Source organism: Heterodontus francisci, chromosome 12, assembly GCF_036365525.1.
Source record: "Heterodontus francisci isolate sHetFra1 chromosome 12, sHetFra1.hap1, whole genome shotgun sequence".
NCBI classification, from domain to species: Eukaryota; Metazoa; Chordata; class Chondrichthyes; order Heterodontiformes; family Heterodontidae; genus Heterodontus; species Heterodontus francisci.
In genome coordinates, this window is record NC_090382.1 from 34963123 (window position 1) to 34986596 (window position 23474).

General features: G+C 42.7%; 1 protein-coding gene across 1 annotated transcript in view; it reads left to right on the top strand.

Annotated features, from left to right (window-relative positions):
* Positions 1-23474, top strand: part of kdm3b (lysine (K)-specific demethylase 3B) — a 162219-nt gene that overhangs the window by 40111 nt on the left and 98634 nt on the right. The window contains exons 2-4 of the mRNA XM_068043302.1: positions 9723-9890; positions 15105-15218; positions 21929-22031. Coding sequence (XP_067899403.1) covers positions 9723-9890; positions 15105-15218; positions 21929-22031 — 385 coding nt within the window. The remainder of the gene's footprint in view (positions 1-9722; positions 9891-15104; positions 15219-21928; positions 22032-23474) is intronic.

Below are 23474 nucleotides of genomic sequence, written 5' to 3' on the forward strand. Positions count from 1 at the left end.
GCTATTTTGCAAAGCACTGGACAGTAGCTGTGATACACTCAGGTGTGGCCTGTGTAGGGTGCAGTTGTTGATTTGAGACTAACTACGGAATTCAAATTTTACACTGGAAAATGTTGAAAAGGGCAGAACAAATGGTAATAGTAATGATCTTTTGCCTTTCACTTGTTCTGTACTGTGCAATCCTGATCAATGTAGTTTTGTGATTTAAAAAAAAAGAATTGGGTAACATAAAAGAATTCCAAGTAGAAATTTATTGCTAAAAAAAAATCAACTTACCAAGTTGATTTGACTTTACAATGGCAGATAATTCAGTTTTGTAGTAGTGATATTTTCAGTTTGTTTTCCCTGAGAGGTGTAGATATTTCAAGTCTTCTGTTCACTAATCTTTCTAAAGTTTAAAAAGCCAAATGTGTTAGATTTAGGGATAGGGCTGGCTGAAGAAAGAGAGCCTTTAATTCAGTATTCCTGTCTTGTGTGTGTTTTACACTTGGCTTTGGATCCCAATTGTTCTAATTTGTTGTACTTAACTACCCCCTCCCCCGCCACGGTTTCTTTCCAATCTGACTTTTTACCTTTTAAACTGCGCACATAAAAAATGACTGTGTGAAGCAGGTGGAGCAACTAATTTGGCTTGTCTGCCCTTATTGCCTTTGCCTGTCTGCTATAGATTGAAGCCTCTACAATTAATTGCTATAGCTGAATAATTTTCAGCTAAAATCAGAAATATGACTGCAGAAAACTTGTGAAATGCATCCTTAAGAACATAACATAAGATACACGCTAAGAAACGGCTTCCTAAAGGATGAAGTCAGTTGGCACATCCATATCTGCACATGATGATCTCAATATTCAGTCATTTTTTTACATGTGTAACCAGTAATGACAAGATTTCAATAGAAATATGCAACAACTTATATTTATATCTTTGGCCTCCTTATCTCAAGAGACAATGGATACGCGCATGGAGGTGATCAGTGGTTTGTGAAGTAGCGCCTGGAGTGGCTATAAAGGCCAATTCTAGAGTGACAGGCTCTTCCACAGGTGCTGCAGAGAAATCTGTTTGTCGGGGCTGTTGCACAGTTGGCTCTCCCCTTGCGCCTCGTCTTTTTTCCTGCCAACTACTAAGTCTCTTCGACTCGCCACATTTTAGCCCCGTCTTTATGGCTGCCCCCATCTCTGGCGAACGCTGGCAACTGACTCCCACGACTTGTGATCAATGTCACAGGATTTCATGTCGCGTTTGCAGACGTCTTTAAAGCGGAGACATGGGCGGCCGGTGGGTCTGATACCAGTGGCGAGCTCGCTGTACAATGTGTCCTTGGGGATCCTGCCATCTTCCATGCGGCTCACATGGCCAAGCCATCTCAAGCGCCGCTGATTCAGTAGTGTGTACAAGCTGGGGATGTTGGCCGCCTCAACGACTTCTGTGTTGGAGATACGGTCCTGCCACCTGATGCCAAGTATTCTCCGGAGGCAGCGAAGATGGAATGAATTGAGACGTCGCTCTTGGCTGACATACGTTGTCCAGGCCTCGCTGCCATAGAGCAAGGTACTGAGGACACAGGCCTGATACACTCGGACTTTTGTAGTTCCGTGTCAGTGCGCCATTTTCCCACACTCTCTTGGCCAGTCTGGACATAGCAGTGGAAGCCTTTCCCATGCGCTTGTTGATTTCTGCATCTAGAGACAGGTTACTGGTGATAGTTGAGCCTAGGTCGGTGAACTCTTGAATCACTTCCAGAGCGTGGTCGCCAGTATTGATGGATCGAGCATTTCTGACGTCCTGCCCCATGATGTTCGTATTCTTGAGGCTGATGGTTAGGCCAAATTCATTGCAGGCAGACGCAAACCTGTCGATGAGACTCTGCAGGCATTCTTCAGTGTGAGATGTTAAAGCAACATCGTCAGCAAAGAGGAGTTCCCTGATGAGGACTTTCCATACTTTGGACTTCGCTCTTAGACGGGCAAGGTTGAACAACCTGCCTCCTGATCTTGTGTGGAGGAATATTCCTTCTTCAGAGGACTTGAACGCACGTGAAAGCAGTAGGGAGAAGAAAATCCCAAAAAGAGTGGGTGCGAGAACACAGCCCTGTTTCACCCACTCAGGACAGGAAAGGGGTCTGATGTGGCGCCGCTATGCTGAATTGTGCCTTTCATATTGTCATGGAATGAGGTGGTGATGCTTAGTAGCTTTGGTGGACATCCGATCTTTTCTAGTAGTCTGAAGAGACCACGTCTGCTGACTAGGTCAAAGGCTTTGGTGAGATCAATGAAAGCAACTTAGAGGGGCATCTGTTGTTTGCGGCATTTCTCCTGTAGCTGACGAAGGGAGAACAGCATGTCAATGGTGGATCTCTCTGCTCGAAAGCCACACTGTGCCTCAGGGTGGACGCGCTCGGCCAGCTTCTGGAGCCTGTTCAGAGTGACTCGAGCAAAAACTTTCCCCACTATGCTGAGCAGGGAGATTCCACGGTAGTTGTTGCAATCACCGCGGTCACCTTTGTTTTTATAGAGGGTGATGATATTGGCATCGCGCATGTCCTGGGGTACTGCTCCCTCGTCCCAGCATAGGCATAGCAGTTCATGTAGTGCTGAGAGTATAGCAGGCTTGGGACTCTTGATTATTTCAGGGGTAATGCTGTCCTTCCCAGGGGCTTTTCCGCTGGCTAGAGAATCAATGGCATCACTGGGTTCCGATTTGGTTGGCTGTATGTCCAGCTCATCCATGACTGGTAGAGGCTGGGCTGCATTGAGGGCAGTCTGCAGCGCACTGTCGGCAATGCTGCATGCCTTTATTTAAACCACTGCAAAAAAACCCTTAGCGAATGTAATCACCTCTGTAAGTCTGCCAAAAGATGCTTCACCTCCCGAAGGACGTGGATGAGCTTTCCGGACGTCGATGGTGGGCACTGAGGAAATGGCTTATTACCTGCACCCGCTTTCCCCCCCCCCCCCCCCCCCCCCCCCAGGACGTGGATGAGCTTTCCGGACGTCGATGGTGGGCACTGAGGAAATGGCTTATTACCTGCACCCGCTTCCCCCCCCCCCCCACCCCTTTCCCCTGCCCTTTCAAGGCACAAATGAGAGTTTATGAAGCAGATGAGGTGAGACTGGGGTGGTGTTACAGAGGTGGAAATAGGCGGTCTTAGTGATGGCATGACTATGAGATGGGAAGTTTATCTCTGAGTCAAATGGACCCTAACGTTACGAATGGACTAGGTTAATATCAGACTGTTGCCAGGGAGAGATGCAGTCTGTAACTAGGGAATGGAGCTTGTAGTGGGGACTGAAAACAATGGCAACAGACTTCCCAATATTTAATTGGAGGAAATTTCTGCTCTTTCAGCAGAATCATTTAGATGTCGGATAAGCAGTCTGATTTAGTAGCAGTGGAGAATGGGTTCTGCACCATCAAAGTCTCAGGAGCATGTCCTTTTGCATAAGACTGGTAGTTTTTCACAGGTAGGGAGGCAGTCATATGATTATTCAGTGTCCTCATTTGCAATTTAACTAGATTCAAGTCTAGGAATTCTCAATATCTCTTGGGTCTGATTGTTTTACTGTCTACCCCTTGGAGGTACGTCTGCACTAATGAATGCTCCAAGTTGGCTTTGATGTCTTGCTAACGAGGGCGATACTGGATAGTCTAGTTATCCAAGCCATTGACCTGGATGGGAGCCTTGCTAGACATGCGTCTCCAATTCAATGTCCTGGCATGTGAGGTACTTCAATGCAAATTGTGGTGCCCATCTTGGCTGCCAGCTTTTCAAAAGTTAAATGTCGGTTCTCAGTTTTCCTCTTTAAAAGTTTAATGTACGTTTCCAACTGATGACTTTTTAATTCATTCAGCATAGTATGTTTTCTTGACACTAGGTAAGGAGACCTTTTTCTCTATAATGCTGTGAGAAGTGTATAATCAGTTCTGAAATCATATTTCATTGCTGCTATTTTTGTCCATTGGTCTGTTTCATAGTTACCTGTGCATAGTTAGTGGCAAAATGCTTTTTCTGCAGTCAGTTGGAATTACCCAGTCTCTCTTGAATGCTTGCCTAACTGAGGTAAAGGATTATAATTGATTTATTTGTATAATACAAATTTTTTTCTTCCTGGAGTACATTACCTTAGTTTTTCCCTTCTCTTCATGATCTCATCAGAGACATCATTCCTGAATTGGTAGTGCAGTGACTTTATAATACTGTAGTAGCCATCAGGGGTCCTGTGTTAACATCCCACTCTTGTGAAGTTCAGTTCAATAAATCTGATCATTTATGGACTTGAACACAAAAATAACCAAGAAAATTCCAAGTGTTGTAAAAATCCACCCAGTTTACTAATGTCCTTCAGGGAAGGGAGCCTGCCACCCCTACCTTCATATGACTCCAGTCCTTCACTATGCCCTCAGGGGAACTATGTTATCCGTTGGGGATCATTAACTGGGATTTCGACTTTTTTTTAAAGTTATTAATAAAAGAATTATGGCACAAGATTTCACATTTTAAACACCATTTACTGTACAAGATTTAAACAAAGCAAAACGCAGCTAACAGCGCTCCAATTTAAAACACTTATACTTTCAAGATAACATCTTAACAAAACATGATGTGTATTTTAGACTTTTATCCTCAAAGATTAACCTCCTTTGACTTTTACTTCCGCCCCAAGAATTCCCCTATACTTTACAGGATCTTGGTGGTTTGTTCACTTCTCCTGGGACCAATCCAAATCCACTGCTCTTAGAAATTAAGGAATCAAAGTCAATGACTCAGCTATCTTCTGAGGTATGAGATCTCCTGGGAATTTTCCCACTCGCGTCTGCTAGGCAATCCTCCAGTTCTCTTCCAACACCTCCCGAATCTGGACTTCCCAGCTTGAGCTTGGACCTTACTCAAAACTGAAACACCCCTGGTACCTGATGGCCTCTTCTCTCAAGTCCAGCAGCTTTCAAAGCCAAGAAATGCTGGAATCACTCAGCAGGTCTGGCAGCATCTGTGGAAAGAGAAGCAGAGTTAACGTTTCGGGTCAGTGACCCTTCTTCAGAACACACTGACCCGAAACGTTAACTCTGCTTCTCTTTCCACAGATGCTGCCAGACCTGCTGAGTGATTCCAGCATTTCTTGTTTTTGTTTCAGATTTCCAGCATCCGCAGTATTTTGCTTTTATTTTAGCTTTCAAAGCCAACTGATTTCCATAAACCAACTGACTGTGTCAGCAAGCACAGAGCTTTAAAAAAAACACCTGCATCATCTATCTCCATAGCATGTGGTACATGTCAGATGTCCCAGATAGCAATTTAAACTCATCACCTCCAACTCCAAACATTTTTGATTTCTGATACCTTCATGAATAATTGATATTGCTAACAACGACAGCAATTTCTCCAGACTTGCAACAACTTCAAACTAAACAAACCCACCTGCTGTTTAATGACTCTCACCTCTAACTCTGCCTCTGTAAGCACTCATGGAGAAATCTTTTTGAACTTTAAATCGTGGGTGGTCTGCAACCTTTTGAATTTCTTACAGCTACACATTTAATTCCCCAAAACTAAAAGTGACCTCTTAAAATATTAATACAAACCATGAGTTAGATGATTGTAACAACTTCAAATGAACAATAAATGTGTCTTGCTAGCGTAACTCACAACACAGCAATTTGTTTAAAATTCTGAAACGGTTGGCAAGTATTTAGTCTGCAGGTCTAACCAAAGCTTTGTAATGCATTGCATCAGATTAAACAGTTTTATGTTACCTGTATATCCAAATAAAATGTATTCTGTATAGGTGAGGCACTAACAAAATGCAGATTAACTCTAATCCCTTCCCTTTGTTAGTCCATTGGAGTTCCAGTATTTTCAGTATTGTTTTTCCTTAAAACATGGATTCTTCAAAATTACAATGTTAGATCACAATGAACTGTTTTTCATTTGTTCCAACTTCATATCAAAATGACGACTGTACTGTACTCGTGCCTGTTTTGAACATTGTGGCGCTACACGTGCAGTGTGATGCTGCTGGCTCTTTGCACTTTGACCAGGTGAATCTTAAGAGGGGCAAAGAAATCTGCTCTCTGGCATCCAAATGTTGGTTACATTTACAATGCTGGCAAAGGATGGGACTGAGGGGGCCTGTACCTCTTGGCTTGCATTAAAAATTTTTGTTTCGTCTTGTTCACCTCAGTCTTTAAGTCTAGTTCTCAGTGATTGTAGCAGCATTGCAGTAGCATAGAGCCATGGCAATATGACACAACCTCTTTGATGAGGGTTGTTGCGTCTTGCCAGAATTCAGTCTGAGTTCACTCAGAATAATACCATAATATTAGCATTGATACAAAGTTTAAAACTGCAAAGCTGTATAATATTTGCTGTCCATTTAGCATTTTTTCTTAGTGGTTCACTGAAGTTTTGACCTGAAGGGTCACCGAGGTCTTGGGTAATAGGCCACACACCTTCTAATTATTTTTTGGAGAGCGCAGGCGTATTGTTTAACTGTGCGGCACCTTTAAATTTTATTGCATGGCTACACACGTGCAGGCACTTACGTGTTGCTGCGCAGTTTTAAAGGAACGTTGGTCATAAGATATACTTGTCTTCGAAGTGGGTGCAACAGAGGTTTGCTAGATTGATTCCTAGAATGGGAGGGCTGTCCTTTGAGGAGATTGAGTAGGACGGGCCTATTTCTCTGGAGTTTTGAAGAATGAGAGGTGATCTAATTGTAGCTTAAGATTCTCAGAGGTCTTGACAGTATAGATGCTGACATGCTGTTTCCAATGTCTGGAGAGGTCAGAATTAGGGGACATAGTCTCAGGATAAGGGGTTAGGCATTTTGGATTGATGAGAAATTCCTTCACTCCAGGTTGTGAATCCTTGGAATTCTCTACCCCAGAGGGCTCTGGATACTTGGTTGTTGAGTATATTCAAAGCTATTAAGGGAATCAAGGAATATGGGGATCATGCAGGAAAGCAAGGTTGAGGATCTTTCATGATCTATTAAATGGTGGAACAGGCTCGAGGGGCCCGATGGCCTTCTCCTGCTCTTATTTATCTTCTTGTGTAAGCTGCAAGAATGATTGGCACTGTTTTCTGTTTTCAGCATTGATTGGCAGAGAATATACTTTGGCTTCAGTCAGCGCTAGTATGTTGCTTTAGGATCTTCACATCTGCACTCATCCGGGCAAGTGGAAACTATTCTATGACATTCCTGACGTGCCTTGTAGATGGTGGTCAGGCTTTGGGGAGTCATGAGTTGGGTTTGCTGTAGAATTCCCAGTCTCTGACCTACTCTTGTAGTATTTTATGTGGCTACTCCAGTTCAGGTTTTGGGCATTGGTACCCCCTAGCATGTTGATAGTGGAGAAGTCAATGATGGTAGTGAAGTTAAATGTCAAGGCGAGATGGTTAGATTCTCTCTTGTTGGAAATGATCATTGTCTGACACTTGTGTGGTGCGAATGTTACTTGTCACTTATCAGCCCAAGCCTGAATGTTGTCCAGGTCTTGCTGCGTATGGTTCAATATCTGAGGAGTTGCGAATAGCACTGAATGTGGTACAATCATCAGCAAACATCCCCACTTCTGACCTTATGATGGAGGGAAGGCCATTGATGAAGCAGCTGAAGATGGTTGGGCCTAGGTCCACTACCCTGAGGAACTCTTTCAGCAGTGTTCTGGGGCTGAGAAGATAGGCCTCCAACAACCACAACCATCTTCCTTTGTGTTAGGTATGACTCCAGTTTTACTTGCCTAATGTGCAACTTGTTGCTGGTACTGAGCAAAAATTCTGTTACTGAACATAGGCAAGTAAATGGGACATTTTAGAAATCTGTAATTATCATTATCTTGGGGCAAGGACCTCGGACCACGTTTTGTTAGCGCTAAATAAGTTTAGTGAGACTTCTAGTGATGGTCCCATGGTATTCAATGGATGGGTAACAGAGCAATTCTGGTACAGAAAATGTCTGAGCTTGAAGCAGATTGGGAAAATCTCCTGAGGGATTTGTCCCACCTTTCATCAGAACATTATAAGTAACAAATCCCACCAAGAACTGTGTGTTTATAAAACTACACATAACATAAGCAGAGATGTCTATAAAAATAATAAATGTTCATTGTTATTATTTGAAGTTAGGAAGAAGTATCAATTCCCAAATGGGTTTGTTGATTTTTTTAATGGCCGGAAAGTTTGTGACCAACAGTTGGATGTGATCATGCAGGAGGCCCAGATGCAGTATAAGAAGATGGCAACTAGCTTTTCCAGAGAAAGATAGAGGCAGCTTCTTCATTTTAATGAAATATATGTGTTTGTTGAGTTTGCTTTCCAGTTGTTAAATTGAATTCCAATTTTACTGACAACAGAAGCTGAAAGTGCTACAACGGCACACATGTAGTCTGATAAGGTCAGCCTGCTGGTGGTTCCTCCCTCCATCAATATTATTAATTACAGGAGCAGAATTGATTCCCGCAAGTGCCATTAAACACTTTCCATGCAAATTAATTTAAACCTTTTCTTTTGCTTCTTGTTGCATGTTTCAGGCTGTAACACTTGCTGTGTGTTCCGCTCTCAACTGCAGTCAGTACCTGGGTTGCGGTGAGCGCTTTGCCAGCGCATCTATTTTTGTCTTGTCATTTATGACATGGAGGGATTGTGCCAGCTTCTTGTCCACCTCGGTCACGCTCGTATAAGTCTTAAAGTCTATGGGCACATTGGAACTGCAGATAACCCAGACTTGGGCTGCATGAGCTGGCGCATGCCTGCATTGTAGCAGTTTGAGATACTCTTGATTTCTGATAGGCTGTGCACTCCTTGCCCTTAACCCTTATTGGTTGCATGCACTCCTTGCCCTTAACCCTTATTGGTTGCATAGAGCTCTTCGCCACAGCTCTGCCCTCCTGCAAAGGGCATCACTGTCAGTCAGCAATAAAAGGTGGTAGCTGGAGGGCCATGTCAGCTAGGATCTTGCTTTTGGTGGACCCCTTGAAACCTTCTCTTGGATCCCCTGTTGAGAACCCCTGATCTAACATTCTAAGTATGCTACTGTCGTGGCGATTCATTCATTTTGGAAGTATAGAAAAAAACAAATTGTGGTGAATATTATCTGGCTGTTCCTCTGTGTGGCACCTTCGGCTGTTTTACTAATCAAAGTAAATGAAAATTGATTTCAATTCAGATCAGTGTAAATGGTGAGTTTGTAGATCAGTGGGTCATTCAAACCATTAACTTTCTGTGAAGTAAAGGGGATAACTGTAATTGTGGAAATCTGAAAGATTCCCCTCCCTTTTTTCAATCCTACTTAGGGGCTTACTTATCTTTCACAAAAGCAAAATACTGCAGATGTTGGAAATTTGAAATAAGAACAAAAAATGCTGGAAATATACATCAGGTCAGGCAGCATCTGTGGAGAAAGAAACAGAGTTAACATTTTAGCTCTGTGGCCTTTCTCCAGAACTTTCAGTTCTTATAAAGAGTTGCACCCAAAATGCTATCTTGTCTTTGCTGATTCACATTTATTTCCAACATTTCTGCCCATTTTAGGTTTGCAACACTTTGTTATTTCCCCCACCTTTTTATTAATAATTAACTGTTTGACAGGCATCCTTTGTCAATTAATATATGTTTCTATTCAGTATTAATCTAATTGGGTGTTCCTCACTTGGCAAAACTAAATATAGAGTGGTTGAAATTAAATTTGGATTGTAACATCATTCTGAATTACTTTCTGCATTGCAGGTGTATGTTGAATTTGATGATTCGCGGTGGAAAAAGCAAGCCTGGGTGAAGGTTTACGCTGAAGACGTCCTTGTTTTCCTTGTGGAACATACTGTGGTGTGGGCCCCCAGGAAAGATTCAGTACCCCTACAGGGAGGAAGGATTAATGCTAGCCAATGGCCTGCATTGGTAAGAAACATCTAGTGTTTTCTGCAATTCAGAGTAAGGTGTTCACTGCATTTTATGACCGAGGCGAGAGGAGTACACTAGTTCCACTTCTCCACAGGTTACAACATATATTTAATTGTTTACCCAGTTACCAATACGGTCAATTATATACGCTACTCTTTAGAACCATAGAAAAATTACAGCACAGAAAGAGGCCATTCAACCCATTTATCCCCGAATAAAACGCACCAACCAGGTTTCTTTAATAAACAACAAAATTATCAGTTTATTATAAAACAATACTTATCCAGTAATGAAGCAAAGCATTAACACACAGATTGAAATATGAAAGTTCTCTTTTTACCTTCGCCACACATGCGTGCGCACACAACAGTTACCCAAAAAATCAAGATGTTCTCTGCAGAGATCTTTTACAAAAAAAAAGAATACTTTGGCCAAATACTTGTTAATCTTAGAAGAAAACAGATGAGATATGTTGTGTCCCAAAATGCCATACAGTCTGGCATCCAGGTACGCTTAGACGGGTCACTGGGATCTTTTCTGGAGCAGTTCTTTTCAGGCGGCATCGAGAATTAATCTGGCAAGCTTTCCAGGAGCTCCTCAGGAGAAACGCGGCATTTCACAGAGACAAGAGGAAGGAGGTAAGCTGGGTTTCGCTCTCAGCCAGTTGATCTACAACTGCTTTCAAACACAGTCCCCTTCCCATCTGCATTGATCATCGTTTTGAGGGTCTGATGGTACCTTTCTAAAGCTCCTTGTGTCTGTGGGTGGTAGGCTGAAGACTTTAACTGTTATACCCAAATTATTCATAATTTCTTGGAAAACTTTGGACATTTGATTTTGATTGATGCCTTGATCTGACTGAATCTCAAACGGTAATCCATATCTCGTGAAGAACTGGGTTAACTTCGCTACCGTAGCAAAAATTGTTCTCAAGGGAATGGCCTCTGGGAACCGAGTAGACATATCCAGGATCGTGAGTATAGATTGGTGTTCTGCTTTTGTTTTCAGTAAAGGTCCTATACAGTCTACTAACACCCTACTAAATGGTTCTCCAAAAACTGGTATGGGAATTAGAAGTGCAGGTTTCCTGGCAGGTTGCTGTTTTCCCTGACACGTATGGTATGTTTTACAAAACTGCACCACGTTCTTGGAAAGACCTAGCCAGTAAAAATGTCGACATTTATGTGAGTGGATCTTCGGATTCCCGCATGTCCCGCTATAGGAATTTCATGGGCTATTCTTAATATTTCCCGGCGATACTTGGACGGTACTACCATCTGATGAACAACTGTCCATTCGTTGTCCGCAAGTCTGTGAGGAGGTCTCCGCTTCCTCATCAGAATCCCATTTTTAATATAGTAACCTTCCAGCACTCCCTTTGCTTCAGCTTCAGTTAGAGCTGATGGTGCCATTTTATTTAGCTCTGGATCGGCTTGCTGAGCCTTGATCAGAGAAGGCTTACGGAACATTCCCTTCGGATTATCCAAATCCGCAAAGAAAGTTTCAGATATTTGATTATCTGACAGTGATGCCAATTTGACCGCCAACAATGGATCTTGTTTAGCCATTGCTCAGGTCACTACACATGAAGGAAGAATTCCTGGAACCTTTTCCTGCAACTGTTCTTGTCTCTCTGACTTCACTTGGTCTTTCCATGACTACTGGAGAAGCTGCTACCTTCGCTTCGCCCAATTCATTCACCAGGAGTAGGTCAACTCCGTCTATAGGCAAACTCTGGACAGCTCCTGCAGTTACCATTCCAGACATTAGGTCGCACTCCAGGTGCACCCGATACAAGGTATTGGTATATACTCTCCGCTGATACTGTTCACTAAAACCTTGGCATTCAGTGTGCTCTCTGGTGGAAAAGTTTGCCTTTGCCCAGCAAAAGAGTTTGGGTGGCTCCTGTATCCCTAAGTATAACTAAAGGTTTACCTGCCTCAATTGAGGGATAAGGAGTTTACTTTTCTTTCTGACAAGAATTCTCTATAACTATGAGGTATCTTGTTCACGTCCCCCACACTCACAGTGGTTTTTGTACTTGGCCTTACAGCTGCAGTCAGAGCAGCAGCCTGATCTGTCATACTGTCAGTCAGGTACCCTTTCTCTGCATTGCCCTGGTGCATCCAATGAGTCCCGTGGGTTTACCCTGCAACTTCCAGCATTCTGCACAAAGGTGCCTCACCTTGTGGCAATGGTAATCCTTAGGGTTTCGGACCTCACTTCCACCCTCAGCATCTTCCTTTCTGACCTGAGGAGGAGATCCCAGGGCGTTCCCAGCTGTCCCTTCTTGTCTCTGGCTACTTGCCTCCCACCTTCTCTTCTCGGGTATGTGGAGGTAACGGACAAAAGGTTTGGGCTTGTAATCTCAAACGATCTCAGCTGCCTGTTTGGCTCTTGAAAGCTTTTGGTTCTCTACACAGGTTCTTATCAACGAGGAAGTGAATTTTTAAATTCTTCCAGGAGAATGATTTCCCTAAGGTTCTCATATGTTGCCTCTACCTTTGGCGCCCCATCCAACAATCAAAGTTAATTTGCTTTAACCCCTCAAATTCTATATGTCTGCCTGGGCTGTTTCTCAAGGTTCCGAAATTTCAGCCGGTATGCTTCAGGGACTATCTCATAAACAGATGAATAGCCTTTTTTGCCATCTCATAATCTGTAGAAGCCTCCTCAGAAAGCATGGCGTAAGCTTTGAGCTGTGCCATCAACCTGCTTTACATGAGTAGTGTCCAGCTTTCCTTCGGCCACTTCATCTGTTAGGCAATCTTTTCAAAGGAAATGATACATGTCTCTGCGTCCCTTTCCTGAAACCTCGGGAGGGCGTCCTTCTCCTCTTCTTTCTCTTCCTCTTTCTCTTCCTCTTTCTCTTGCTCTCCGCCTGCTCTCCTCCGCCTGCTCTCCTCCGCCTGCTCCCCCCCCCTCCTCCGCCTGCTGCTCCCCCCCCCTCCTCTTTCCCTGCTCTCCTCTTCCCCCCCAAGTTCAAGTTTCTTCATTTCCGATTGCAACTGAATCCTAGCTAATTCAACTGAACTACTATCTGGATTGCCTTTCTCTTCCAATTTCAAATGCTGTGCTATGACTTCAATTATGTCTGCTTTCTTATCTCCTGATTTTACCTTTAAGTCCAGTATTGCTGCCAATACTATTAGCTTAAACTTGGTTAATTTTCACAAATCACTCAGGGATATGTCCTCCTTCTCCAGAAAGGTCATAGCAATTAACCAAGACATTCTGATCGTGTAAACTTTGCTCCAAAGTGCAGGAAACCTGTTTTTTTCCCTTTTCCCTATTCAGCTAATATTACTATACTTACAATTGCACATCGTTGGCTTTGGGTTACCCCACACAGAGCCCCCAATTATATGTTACGACCGAGGCAGGAGGAGTGCACTGTCTTGTCCAGTTCCACTTCTCCACAGCTCACAACATATATTTAAATGTTTACCCAGTTACCAGTAAGGTCAATCATATACTCTACTCTTGATCCCTGAATAAAATACACCACCCAGATTTCGTAAACTGATTTTGTTGTTAATTATAAAACAAGACTTATCCAGTAACAAAAACATAGCATTAACACTGATTTGAAATATGCAAGTTCCCTTTTTACCTTCGCCCCTGTCACTCACTCACTCACACACACTCTCTCTCTCTCACTCACTTTCTCACTCTCTCTCACACACACACACACACACACACACACATACACCGGTTAACCGAAAAAGAGATTTTCTCTTCAGAGCTCTTCCCAAAAAACCCTCCAAAAAATACTTTGGCCAAATACTTGTTAATTCTTGAGGAAAGCGGATGAGATATGTTGTGTCCTAAAATGGCATATAGTCTGGCATCCGAGTACACGTAGAAGGGTTACTAGGATCTTTTCTGGAGCAGTTATTTTCAGGCGGCATCGAAAATTAATCTGGCAGGCTTTCCAGGAGCCCCTCAGGAGAAACATAACATTTCACAGAGACGAGAGGAAGGAGGCAAGCTGGATGTTTCCCTCTTGGCCTGTTGATCTCCAACTGCTTTCAAACACAGTCCATACTCCAACTGAACCAAAACAATATCTCATAAGCGAAACCAAACACCGAGTCAGAACCTCCTGATCCTCAAATTGTGACATATCACTTCTCTGTAAACATCTCCCCCAAGTCTCCTGTTGTTTAGTGAGCTTATGGCATGTGACTTCTTGCAAAGGTTGTTTTCGAAAAGACCTCGTGACCTTCTGGTGACCTCTTTTAAAAAAAACAAAGTCCAACATCTATGTTCAGTTCTCCAATTCATCCATCTCCACAATTCTAATACAGGAATCTTCAAAAAAAAAAAAAAAAAAAATTTTTTTAATGCAAGAACCTTCATACCTTTTTAACCAACTTGTTCTATTCCCAATGACTACATTCTTTGTCTAAATCGCTAGAAAACCAACTGGGTGGGACTATGACTTCAAGTAGATGGTCCTGTGACTTTGAGTGGATAGGACTGAAGTGTATCAATTCAATTGAAGCAAGACATGATTAATTCTGATTTGTTCATATTGACCTTTTCTGTCAGCAGTTTGTAAACTTTTCTTGTTCATGTTAAAGTTATAATACACTCTCAGGAAATTATTTGTATATGTGCTGTACAGTTTTAACATGTATGAAAAGAATGGGTCATGTGAAATCCCACTCCCTGCTGTAGTGTGCACAGATTATACAGAACACAGTATTTCTGTATATTCAGAATGATGGCAATTTTGTATCATTATGTTCTTCTAAGCAAGTTTTATCACCGTGTTTGATGAGACTGGTCTTGCTTTTTAACGTGGATGGTTCTGTTTAGCATAATTTTGATTGCCATCTTTGTCCCAAGAATGTGACGACGGTTGCACTAACTGTGGAGGCTTACTTTGTGTATATGGGCTATAACTATCAAGTCCACATGCTTGGTGAATGAGTATGATATGTATCTGGAAAAAAAATTCTTAGCTTCTCATGATTTTAATTACAATGGCCAATGGTATAACTGTTTGCAAGAGTAACTAGTCAGTCTGTTTTCCCCTGAGTAACTAAGCTTGTATGCTCATTTCTACAATACTCTCTGAATTTGTTTGCAAACTCTGGAATTAAATGAAGACCCGACTCATTCCATGTGTTTATTCATCTGTTGGATCACTGTGTCCTTTTTGTGATGTGATATATAATTATTTTGTTGTTTTGTATTTTGCAGACATATAAAGCACTGGTAGATAAAATTGGGTTGGGCTCCGTCGTTCCAGTTGAGTTCTTTGGTGACAGGGTAACGAATTTTGCTACTGACAGTGCTGCCCTTCGACTATTTCAAGTAATTGTTCTGTTTTTTTTCCTTTGGTATTTCCGTTGCATGAACCTTTTTGTAAAGAGTAATCAAGTTCACTTTAGACACAGTCCAGTTCTGCAGTGCCATCATAACCTTAAATTATAATGCTTATTATCTCATTCATAAGCTCTACTTCTGGGAAAGCCATTTTTTTAGTTCAAGACTTTAAATTCCAATGATTGTTGTAAGAGTGCCCATAGCTCTGAATAGTTTTCTTGCTAAGTTAATTCTCCATCAGTTGTCCAATGCCTTGCATGCATGGATCGTAATTTTGAAATTTAAGCTTATTCCAAATGTACAGGGGGGTAAAAATGAGTTGACTGGAATTGTCTTTAATACTGAGTGAAAAGCATCAGCCAGTGTAGATTTTGTTGATTCCTGTTGCTCATGGCAATTGTATGACACACTCGAATGCAGGTTTCAATTTTGATCTTGCACTGATCTCCCATATGCTTATATAACCAGTTTGGGGATATAATCTGTATGTTAAAATACTAATTGAAGATTTACTTCGGCGTAATTGATGCAAATATAATAGCTTATTTTGAGGTTCTTTGTGATTATTTAAAACTGCACTGTCACAGACTGGCTTTTTTGTATTAAATAAAACAATTTTTCCCTTAGTACATGGAAAGTCTTTTGTTCAGCAACCTGTTTTTGTTCGTCCTGTTCTCACTGAATGGGGGAGGGGAGAGACAGTTGACTTTATGCATTTGCATCTTGCATACTACGATGCTGTTGCTGTTCAGATAGAAATATTTGAATGCTTGGGAATGGAGGAGTACAAGGCTCTCCCTTTGTTTAAGATATCAATGAAGGTTGTGCAGAGTATTTTTCCTTAGGTTTGATGGAAATGCACTTGAAGTGTAAAGGTTGCTGTCAATGTAACTAAAACATTTTATAAATTCACACATGGGTCCACCCCTAGATGCAGAAGTTTAATAGTATATAGTTGCTTTTCTCTTTAGCAGGGTACCTTTGCAAGCACAGCTCTTCAAGTTGAAAATAATTCCAGCCAATTAACATGTTTCAAACCTTCATTGTACAAATACAATTCCAGTTCACAGTAAAGGAGGAAAAAGCAACAAACAAAACCCATCCGAAACAAACAGAAAATGCTGGAAAAACAGAAGGTCAATCAGCATCTGTGGAGAGAAGTGGCATCCATTGTTTTGGGCTTACCTTTTTGAGCTGAAAATGAAAAGTGAACAGGCATCTTAATACCATCAGAGTAAAAGAAGAGAGCAGAAAACAGATAGGGAGGAAGGAACTGTGTATTAATCACTGGATAATGTAGCAGGTTATCTCTCAGGGAACAGAAAGAAGCATTGAAGAAATTAAAATCTTTTTTGAAAAAAAAACTAAGAACACCTGAATAGTTAAGGCAATGAGAGGCACACCTATGAGGGAAAAACAAGAAGGGTCAATTTGTAAATGCAGCTTGTGAATCAAGCCCAAAATTTAAACGAATACTGCTGGCAGCGCACAGTTGGACCATCAGTTCCGAACACAAAGAAACGGGGTGCAATCCATTCACTGTTCTGACAGAGTCTCTCCACCCCAGATATGAACCCATTGCCTCTCCTTTTCCCCAGTGCTGACAGACGCATTCCAAATCATCCCCATCACTTGCTATGAAGGAAATAGAAGATATAGCTTGTCTAAAGGCAATGTTCAGACTACAGGACTGCAGCGTGCTGAGGAGAAATGAGTTACAGTTTGTGTTGAGCTTGACTGGCATAGTGGAAGATGCCATGATCAAGTGGTCAGAGTGGAATGGGAATGGTCGGGTGGATTAAACTTGGGAGCAATAGGGAGCCCAAGATCACACCTGCAGACAAAACAGTGATGTTTGGCAAATGGCCACCTAATCTACATTTGTAAAGAAGATTGCACTGCAAACAACGAGTACTGTATACTAGATCAAAGGGAATACATGTAAATTGCTATCTCACACAAAAAGTGTATTTGAGGCCTTGGACAATGATGCGAGGCGGTGAATGAATAGGTGTTGCATCTTCCATGGTTGTGTGGCAAGGGCACTGCAAGTTCTGGGAGTGGAAGGGTGGAGCAGAGTATTGTGGAAAATACATTCAGTAATGAGATCATGTTGCAGGAAAGGTAGGTGTGATCTAGTGAATGCTGAATCTGGTCAGGAGGAAGTTGAGAACTGGAGGGGGAGGTAGAGATTCTGATCGTGTTCTGAGAGATGTTGGAGAGAAGTGGGCCAGTCAAGGGACCACTCTTGAGAATCTTCAGCTGAAGGAAAAGGACAATGTGGAAGCTTTGGTTTAGAAATCAGAGTCTTCAGAGCAGTTAGAAGTTGAGAAAGTAATGGGAGTTTTTATAAAGCAGGGTGGAAAGAAGCCGTCTCCAGATAGTTGTGGGACTCGATGTCCTTTTGATGGTTGTCTGCAAAGCTCGCTACAAAATGAGAAGAACAAATAAGTGGAAATTGGAAGCATGGCAAATTAAGTATTCTCAATCAGAACCAAACAAGGAAGTAGCACCAATACAATTATCAATGTAATGGTAGAGTAGATCAAGGAAGGAACCTGGCTAGCATTGAATCATAATGTATCCTATATTAAAAAAATATAGTCATAATAGCATATCTGGGACCAGCATGGGTCCCAAACCTGCATCTTTTATCAGGGGGAAGTTAGTGGCGTTAGAAGACAAGTTGTTGAAGGCAGTTAGGCAGGCAGTGAAGGGTGGAGATGTTTTTGATTGAAAATTTTGAAGGTCTTGACTGTCTCGGGGAGAGTTGGAAGTATATAGTGGGTTGTGTTTGTTTCCAGAGTGAAGAGGCGGCAGTTGGCGCTGGAAAGCCTGAAGTAGTCTGAACATAAGGTATCGGAAGTCACAGATATAGGTGCAGAGACGGGGATGCATTGGATTGAAGACAGAATAGTTTGGTGTGACAGGGTTAAGCTGTAACAGTTGGTGTACCAGGATCACCTTCTGTATATCTTATACAGGAGTTAAGAGACTGGCGAGGTTGAGTAGGGGAACTATGTTGGCTGATGGGTGGGGGGAGGAGGGGTGGTAATCTCTGATAGAGATGCTACATCAGTAACTGGATAGTGATGGTTTGATGTTCAGTAGTCCTGTCATGGGTATATGAGGAGTCATTAGGGATTAGAATTTGGCTTTGATCAGTTGGAAGTCCTGCTGCAGGCATCAACAGCACCCCTTTTGTAAGCAGGTTTAATGGAGTTTAGAATTGATGATGGAGAGTTGTGTTTTGAACCTCTCCCATTTACTTGCCTTTTCCAAAGGTGAGCTATGGCAATATAAATCAAATGATACAATTTTCAAGAAGGTGGAGCAACAGAGAGACATGGGAGCATTCATAGACAAATTGTTGAATGTGGCAGGGCAAGTTGAGAAGGATGTTAAAAAGGCATACAGGATCTTTAACTTTATAAATAAAGGCATAGAGTTCAAAAGCTAGGAAGTTACGTTAAATCTTTACAAAACAATGGTTAGATCCCAGCTGTAATATTGTGGCCAATTCTGGGCACCACATTTTAGGAAGGATTTCAAGGCCTTGGAAAGGATGCAGAGGAGATTTACTAGAATGGTGCCAGGGACGAGGGACTTCAGTTCTTTGGAGAGACTGGAAAAGGGATTCGTTCTCCTTGGAGCAGCGAAGGTTAAGGGGAGATTTGATAGATGTGTTCGACGTCACAAAATATTTTTATTGAGTAAATAAGGAGAAACTGTTTTCAGTGACAGAAGGATCAGTAATCAGAGAATGCAGATTTAAGATAATGGCAGAAGAAACAGGCGACATGAGGGGAAGATGATTACTGAGCGAGTTGTTATCTGGAAGGCAATGCCTGAAAGGATGGTGGGATCAGATTTAGTGGTAACTTTCAAAAGGGAATTGAATAAATACTTAAAGGGGAAAATAATTTAGAGGGTTATCGGGAAAGAGCAGGGGAGTGGGTTGAATTGAATAGCTCTTTCCAAAAGGTGCCACAGACATAGTGGGCTGAATGGCCTATCTCTGTGCTGAATGATTTTATGATAGCTCTTTAGATAATTTTTCTTCTTTCCACTGAAATGTCCTGTGGGATTTTTTTTTTTACTTTTTCCTCCCCGTCCCCTTTCTCATCAGGTTCTATTAGCATATTTGTTCCTCTTTCAATTTACTGTTCAGAGGAAGGGGAAGAGGAAGCTTGCACTCTCCACAGATGCTGCTTGACCTCCTGTGTTTGCAGCATTTTCTGTTTTGTCCTGATTAAATCTTCCCTTTGAATGCATTTTTAGTGAAACAGTGATACAAACCAAATGTGACCAAGGATAGAACCAGAGAACGAGTATAATCAGGAAAGGAGCAGCACCAGGTGCCAACCTGGTGAAGCTACAGCACCAGGACTGCATGCATGATAAACAGCAGAAGCAGCATGCAATATACAGAGCAAAGTGATCCCACAAGGCTCCAAAAACATCCCCATCCTCAATGATGGGCGAACCCAGCACATCACTGCAAAAGACAAGGTTGAAGCATTTGTAGCCATCTTCAGCCAGAAGTGCTGAGTGGATGATCCGTCGCAGCCTTCTCCTGAATTTACTGCCATCAAAGATGTCAGTCTTCAGCCAGTTCAGTTCACTCCACTGATATCAAGAAATGGCTGAAGGCACTGGCTACAGCAAAGGCAACGAGCCCTAACAACATCCTGGCGGTAGTACTGAAGACTTGTGTTCCAGAACTAGCTGAGCCCCTAGCCAAGCTCTTCCAGTACAGCTACAAGATTGGTAACTACTCAACAATGTGGAAAATTGCCCATCTATGTCCTGTCCCCAGAAAGCAGGACAAATCCAATCCAGTCAGTTACCGCCCCATCAGTCTACACTCCATCATCAGAAAAGTGATGGAATGTGTCGTCGACAGTGTGATCAAGTGGCACTTACTCAGCAATAACCTCACCAATGCTCAATTTGGCTTCTGCCAGGGGCACTTTGCTCCAGCCCTCATTACGGCCTTGATCCAAACATGGACAAAAGAACTGAATTCCAGAGGTGAGGTGAGAGTGACTGCCCTTGACATCAGAGCAGCATTTAACGAGTATGGCATCAAGGAGCCCTAGTAAAATTGAAGTCGATGGGAATCAGCGGGAGGGAGGAACTCTCCACTGATTGTAGTCATACCTAGCCCAAAGGAAGATGGTTGTGGTTACCAGAAGCCAATCAGTTCAGCCCCAGAACATAACTGCAGGAGTTTCTCAGGGTAGTGTCCTAAACCTGATCATCTTTAGCTGCCTCATCGATATCCTTCTATCCATCATAAGGTTAAAAGTGGGGATGCTCATTGATGATTGCAGAGTGTTCAGTACTGCCAGGCAATGACGATCTCCAGCAAGAGAATCTTACCATCTCCCCTTAACATTCAATGGCATTACTATCATTGAATTCCCCACCATCAACATTCTGGGGGTTTCTATTGACCAGAAACTTAATTGGATCAGCCATATAAATACTGTGGCTACAAGAACAGGTAAAAGGCTGGGATTTCTGCAGCAAGTATGGGCGGTACAGTGGCGCAGTGGTTAGCACTGCAGCCTCACAGCTCCAGGGCCCCGGGTTCGATTCTGGGTACTGCCTGTGTGGAGTTTGCAAGTTCTCCCTGTGCCTGCATGGGTTTTCGCCGGGTGCTCCGGTTTCCTCCCACAGCCAAAGACTTGCAGGTGATAGGTAAATTGGCTGTTGTAAATTGCCCCTAGTGTCGGTAGGTGGTAGGCAATATGGGAGTACTATAGGGTTAGTATAAATGGGTGGTTGTTGGTCGGCACAGACTTGGTGGGCCGAAGGGCCTGTTTCAGTGCTGTATCTCTAAAATTAAATAAATAAATAAAAAAAGTAGCTTACCTCCTGACTCCCCAAAGCCTGTCCACCATCTACAAGGCACAAGCAGGAATGTGATGGAATACTTTCCATTTGCCTGGATGAGTGCAGTTCCAACAACACTCAGGAAGCTCGACATCATTCAGGACAAGCAACCTGCTTGATCAGCACCCCATCCACCACCTTAAACATTCACTCCCTCCGCCAATAGTGCAGCAGTGTGTACCATCTACAAGATGCACTGCATCATCTTGCCAAGGCTCCTTCTGACAGCACCTTCCAAACTTGTGACCTCTACCACCTAGAAGGACAAGGACAGTGGTGTGTGAGAACACCACTGCCTGCAAGTTCCCCTCCAAGCCTCACACCATCCTGACTTGGAACTATATCGCCATTCCTTCACTGTCACTGGGCCAAAGATTTGGAACTCCCTAACAACACTGTGGGTGTACCTACACCACATGGACTGCAGCAATTTAAGAAGGCAGCTCACCACCATCTTCTTGAGGGCAGTTAGGGATGGGCAACAGATGCCGGTCTTGCCAATGACACTCGTATCCCATAGACGAATAAAAGAAAGGATGCAGATGTGTGACAAGTATCGATGAAGTCAGGCTGATGTTCTACACACGTAAGCAAACAGCAACAGCTCTCTGGTTGTATGGTGTCTTCAAAAATCTCATTTACAATCTAAACCTGTGTATGTGATATTGTGAATGGTAATCAGGATTGGCAGAATTTTGAAATTTCTGCTGTTAGTAGCTGGAAAGGAACATTTGGACTCTCAAACAAATTTTCTGTCCATTCTTCCTCACCTGTTGTCTTTCTATTTGCCTCTTAAGGAGGATTCTGACAGGCAGAATCCCATTGTCCAGGATAATCTTAAACTGAAGGAATCAATGAAATCTTGGGTCAGAGAGAAGAAAATTCAAGAGATACTTAGAGGTATTGTAGACAAAAACCATTACTGTTCATATTAAATTATGTCCTTTTTTAAAAAGTAAAGTAGATTCTCCAGTTGGAAGCAAATTTGTGGTTAATTCTTTGAAGTTAATTATGGAATGCTAAGTCTTACAAACTAGTGCTGATTGTGGAGTAGCCCAAAAGGTCTTTTTTTTTTTAAAATTGTATTAATTTGCCATTGATTCAGCTATAATAACAAGGCTGCGTTTGCTGGCAGCGCAACCACTAGGTAGCGCAGTATTTGCACATGTGCAAATGTAGCCTCATGCACTGAAACATCACTGAGACATTTTTGGCAACTGCCAGTAGCAAAGATGGCGCTGCTCAATTTATCACAAAAATAAATGAAACTCAAATCCCCAGTGGCTGTGAAGGCAGCCTCCATCCCACCCCCAACAGTACCCTGCTCCCGCGCTTCTCTTTGCCGCTGCCATCTGCGTCTGTCTCCCCCTTGGCCACTCGTCGCTTCTCTCCCACTTGCCTCACTGCTTCTCCTCCCACTCACCTCGCCGCTTCCTCCTCCTCTGCTCTGCTTCCCACTCCCTCCCCCTTCTACATCCGCTTCTGCTGCCGCTCCGTCCCACTCGCAGCCTCTCCCTCCCCTGCCTATCTTGTCACTCTCTCTCCCCCCTGCTTCCTCCTTGCGGGGAGGACAGACAGAGCAGAGTGGGGAGGGGGCGAGGCGTGGAGCAAGTGGCCGGCAGGGTGGGGGGGGGGGGGGCTGCGTTGTCAGGAGTCACTTTGACAATACAAATGTACTTTTTTTTTTGCTTTAATTAGGAGAGGAAAAGTGACTTGAAATATCTCATTAAAAGAACATCCTCACACAAACACAATCCCCCTTCCACTCAGATTAATAAATGCCACTTGAATTGCTCAGTTATTAGACCCCAGATCCTTCCATTTCATCCATACACCATAGTTCCTCCTTCTTTAAGCCCTTATAATTCTTCCATAGTCTTTGGATTGCCTTCTTTCAACAAGATATAATTTTTTCCAAGAATTTTACAACAAGAATAATAGAACAAGAAGTTCACATCATTTCACTAATTTCTAATTGATTTCCATCTATGAGGGCTTTAGTGACCCTGTAGGGGAGTAGGAATCTCTGATGCAACTTCTGCGTTTACCTGCATGTGTGTGGACATCTGAAGTTGCTGTCAGTTTCACAGCGTAATACTGACAGTTTTGATGTTACAACAGCCACAAAATCCAGGCTTTTGTTTGAGTTAGCTGCTGTGAAACTATGGACTTTCTAAAGCTATTTTCCGACACTAGTGTAGGTAGGTGGTAGGAGAATGGTGGGATGTGGTAGGGAATGTGGGATTAATGTAGGATTAGTAAAAATGGGTGGTTGTTGGGCGGCACAGACTTGGCGGGCCAAAGGGCATGTTTCAGTGCTGTATCTCTCTATGACTACATTTG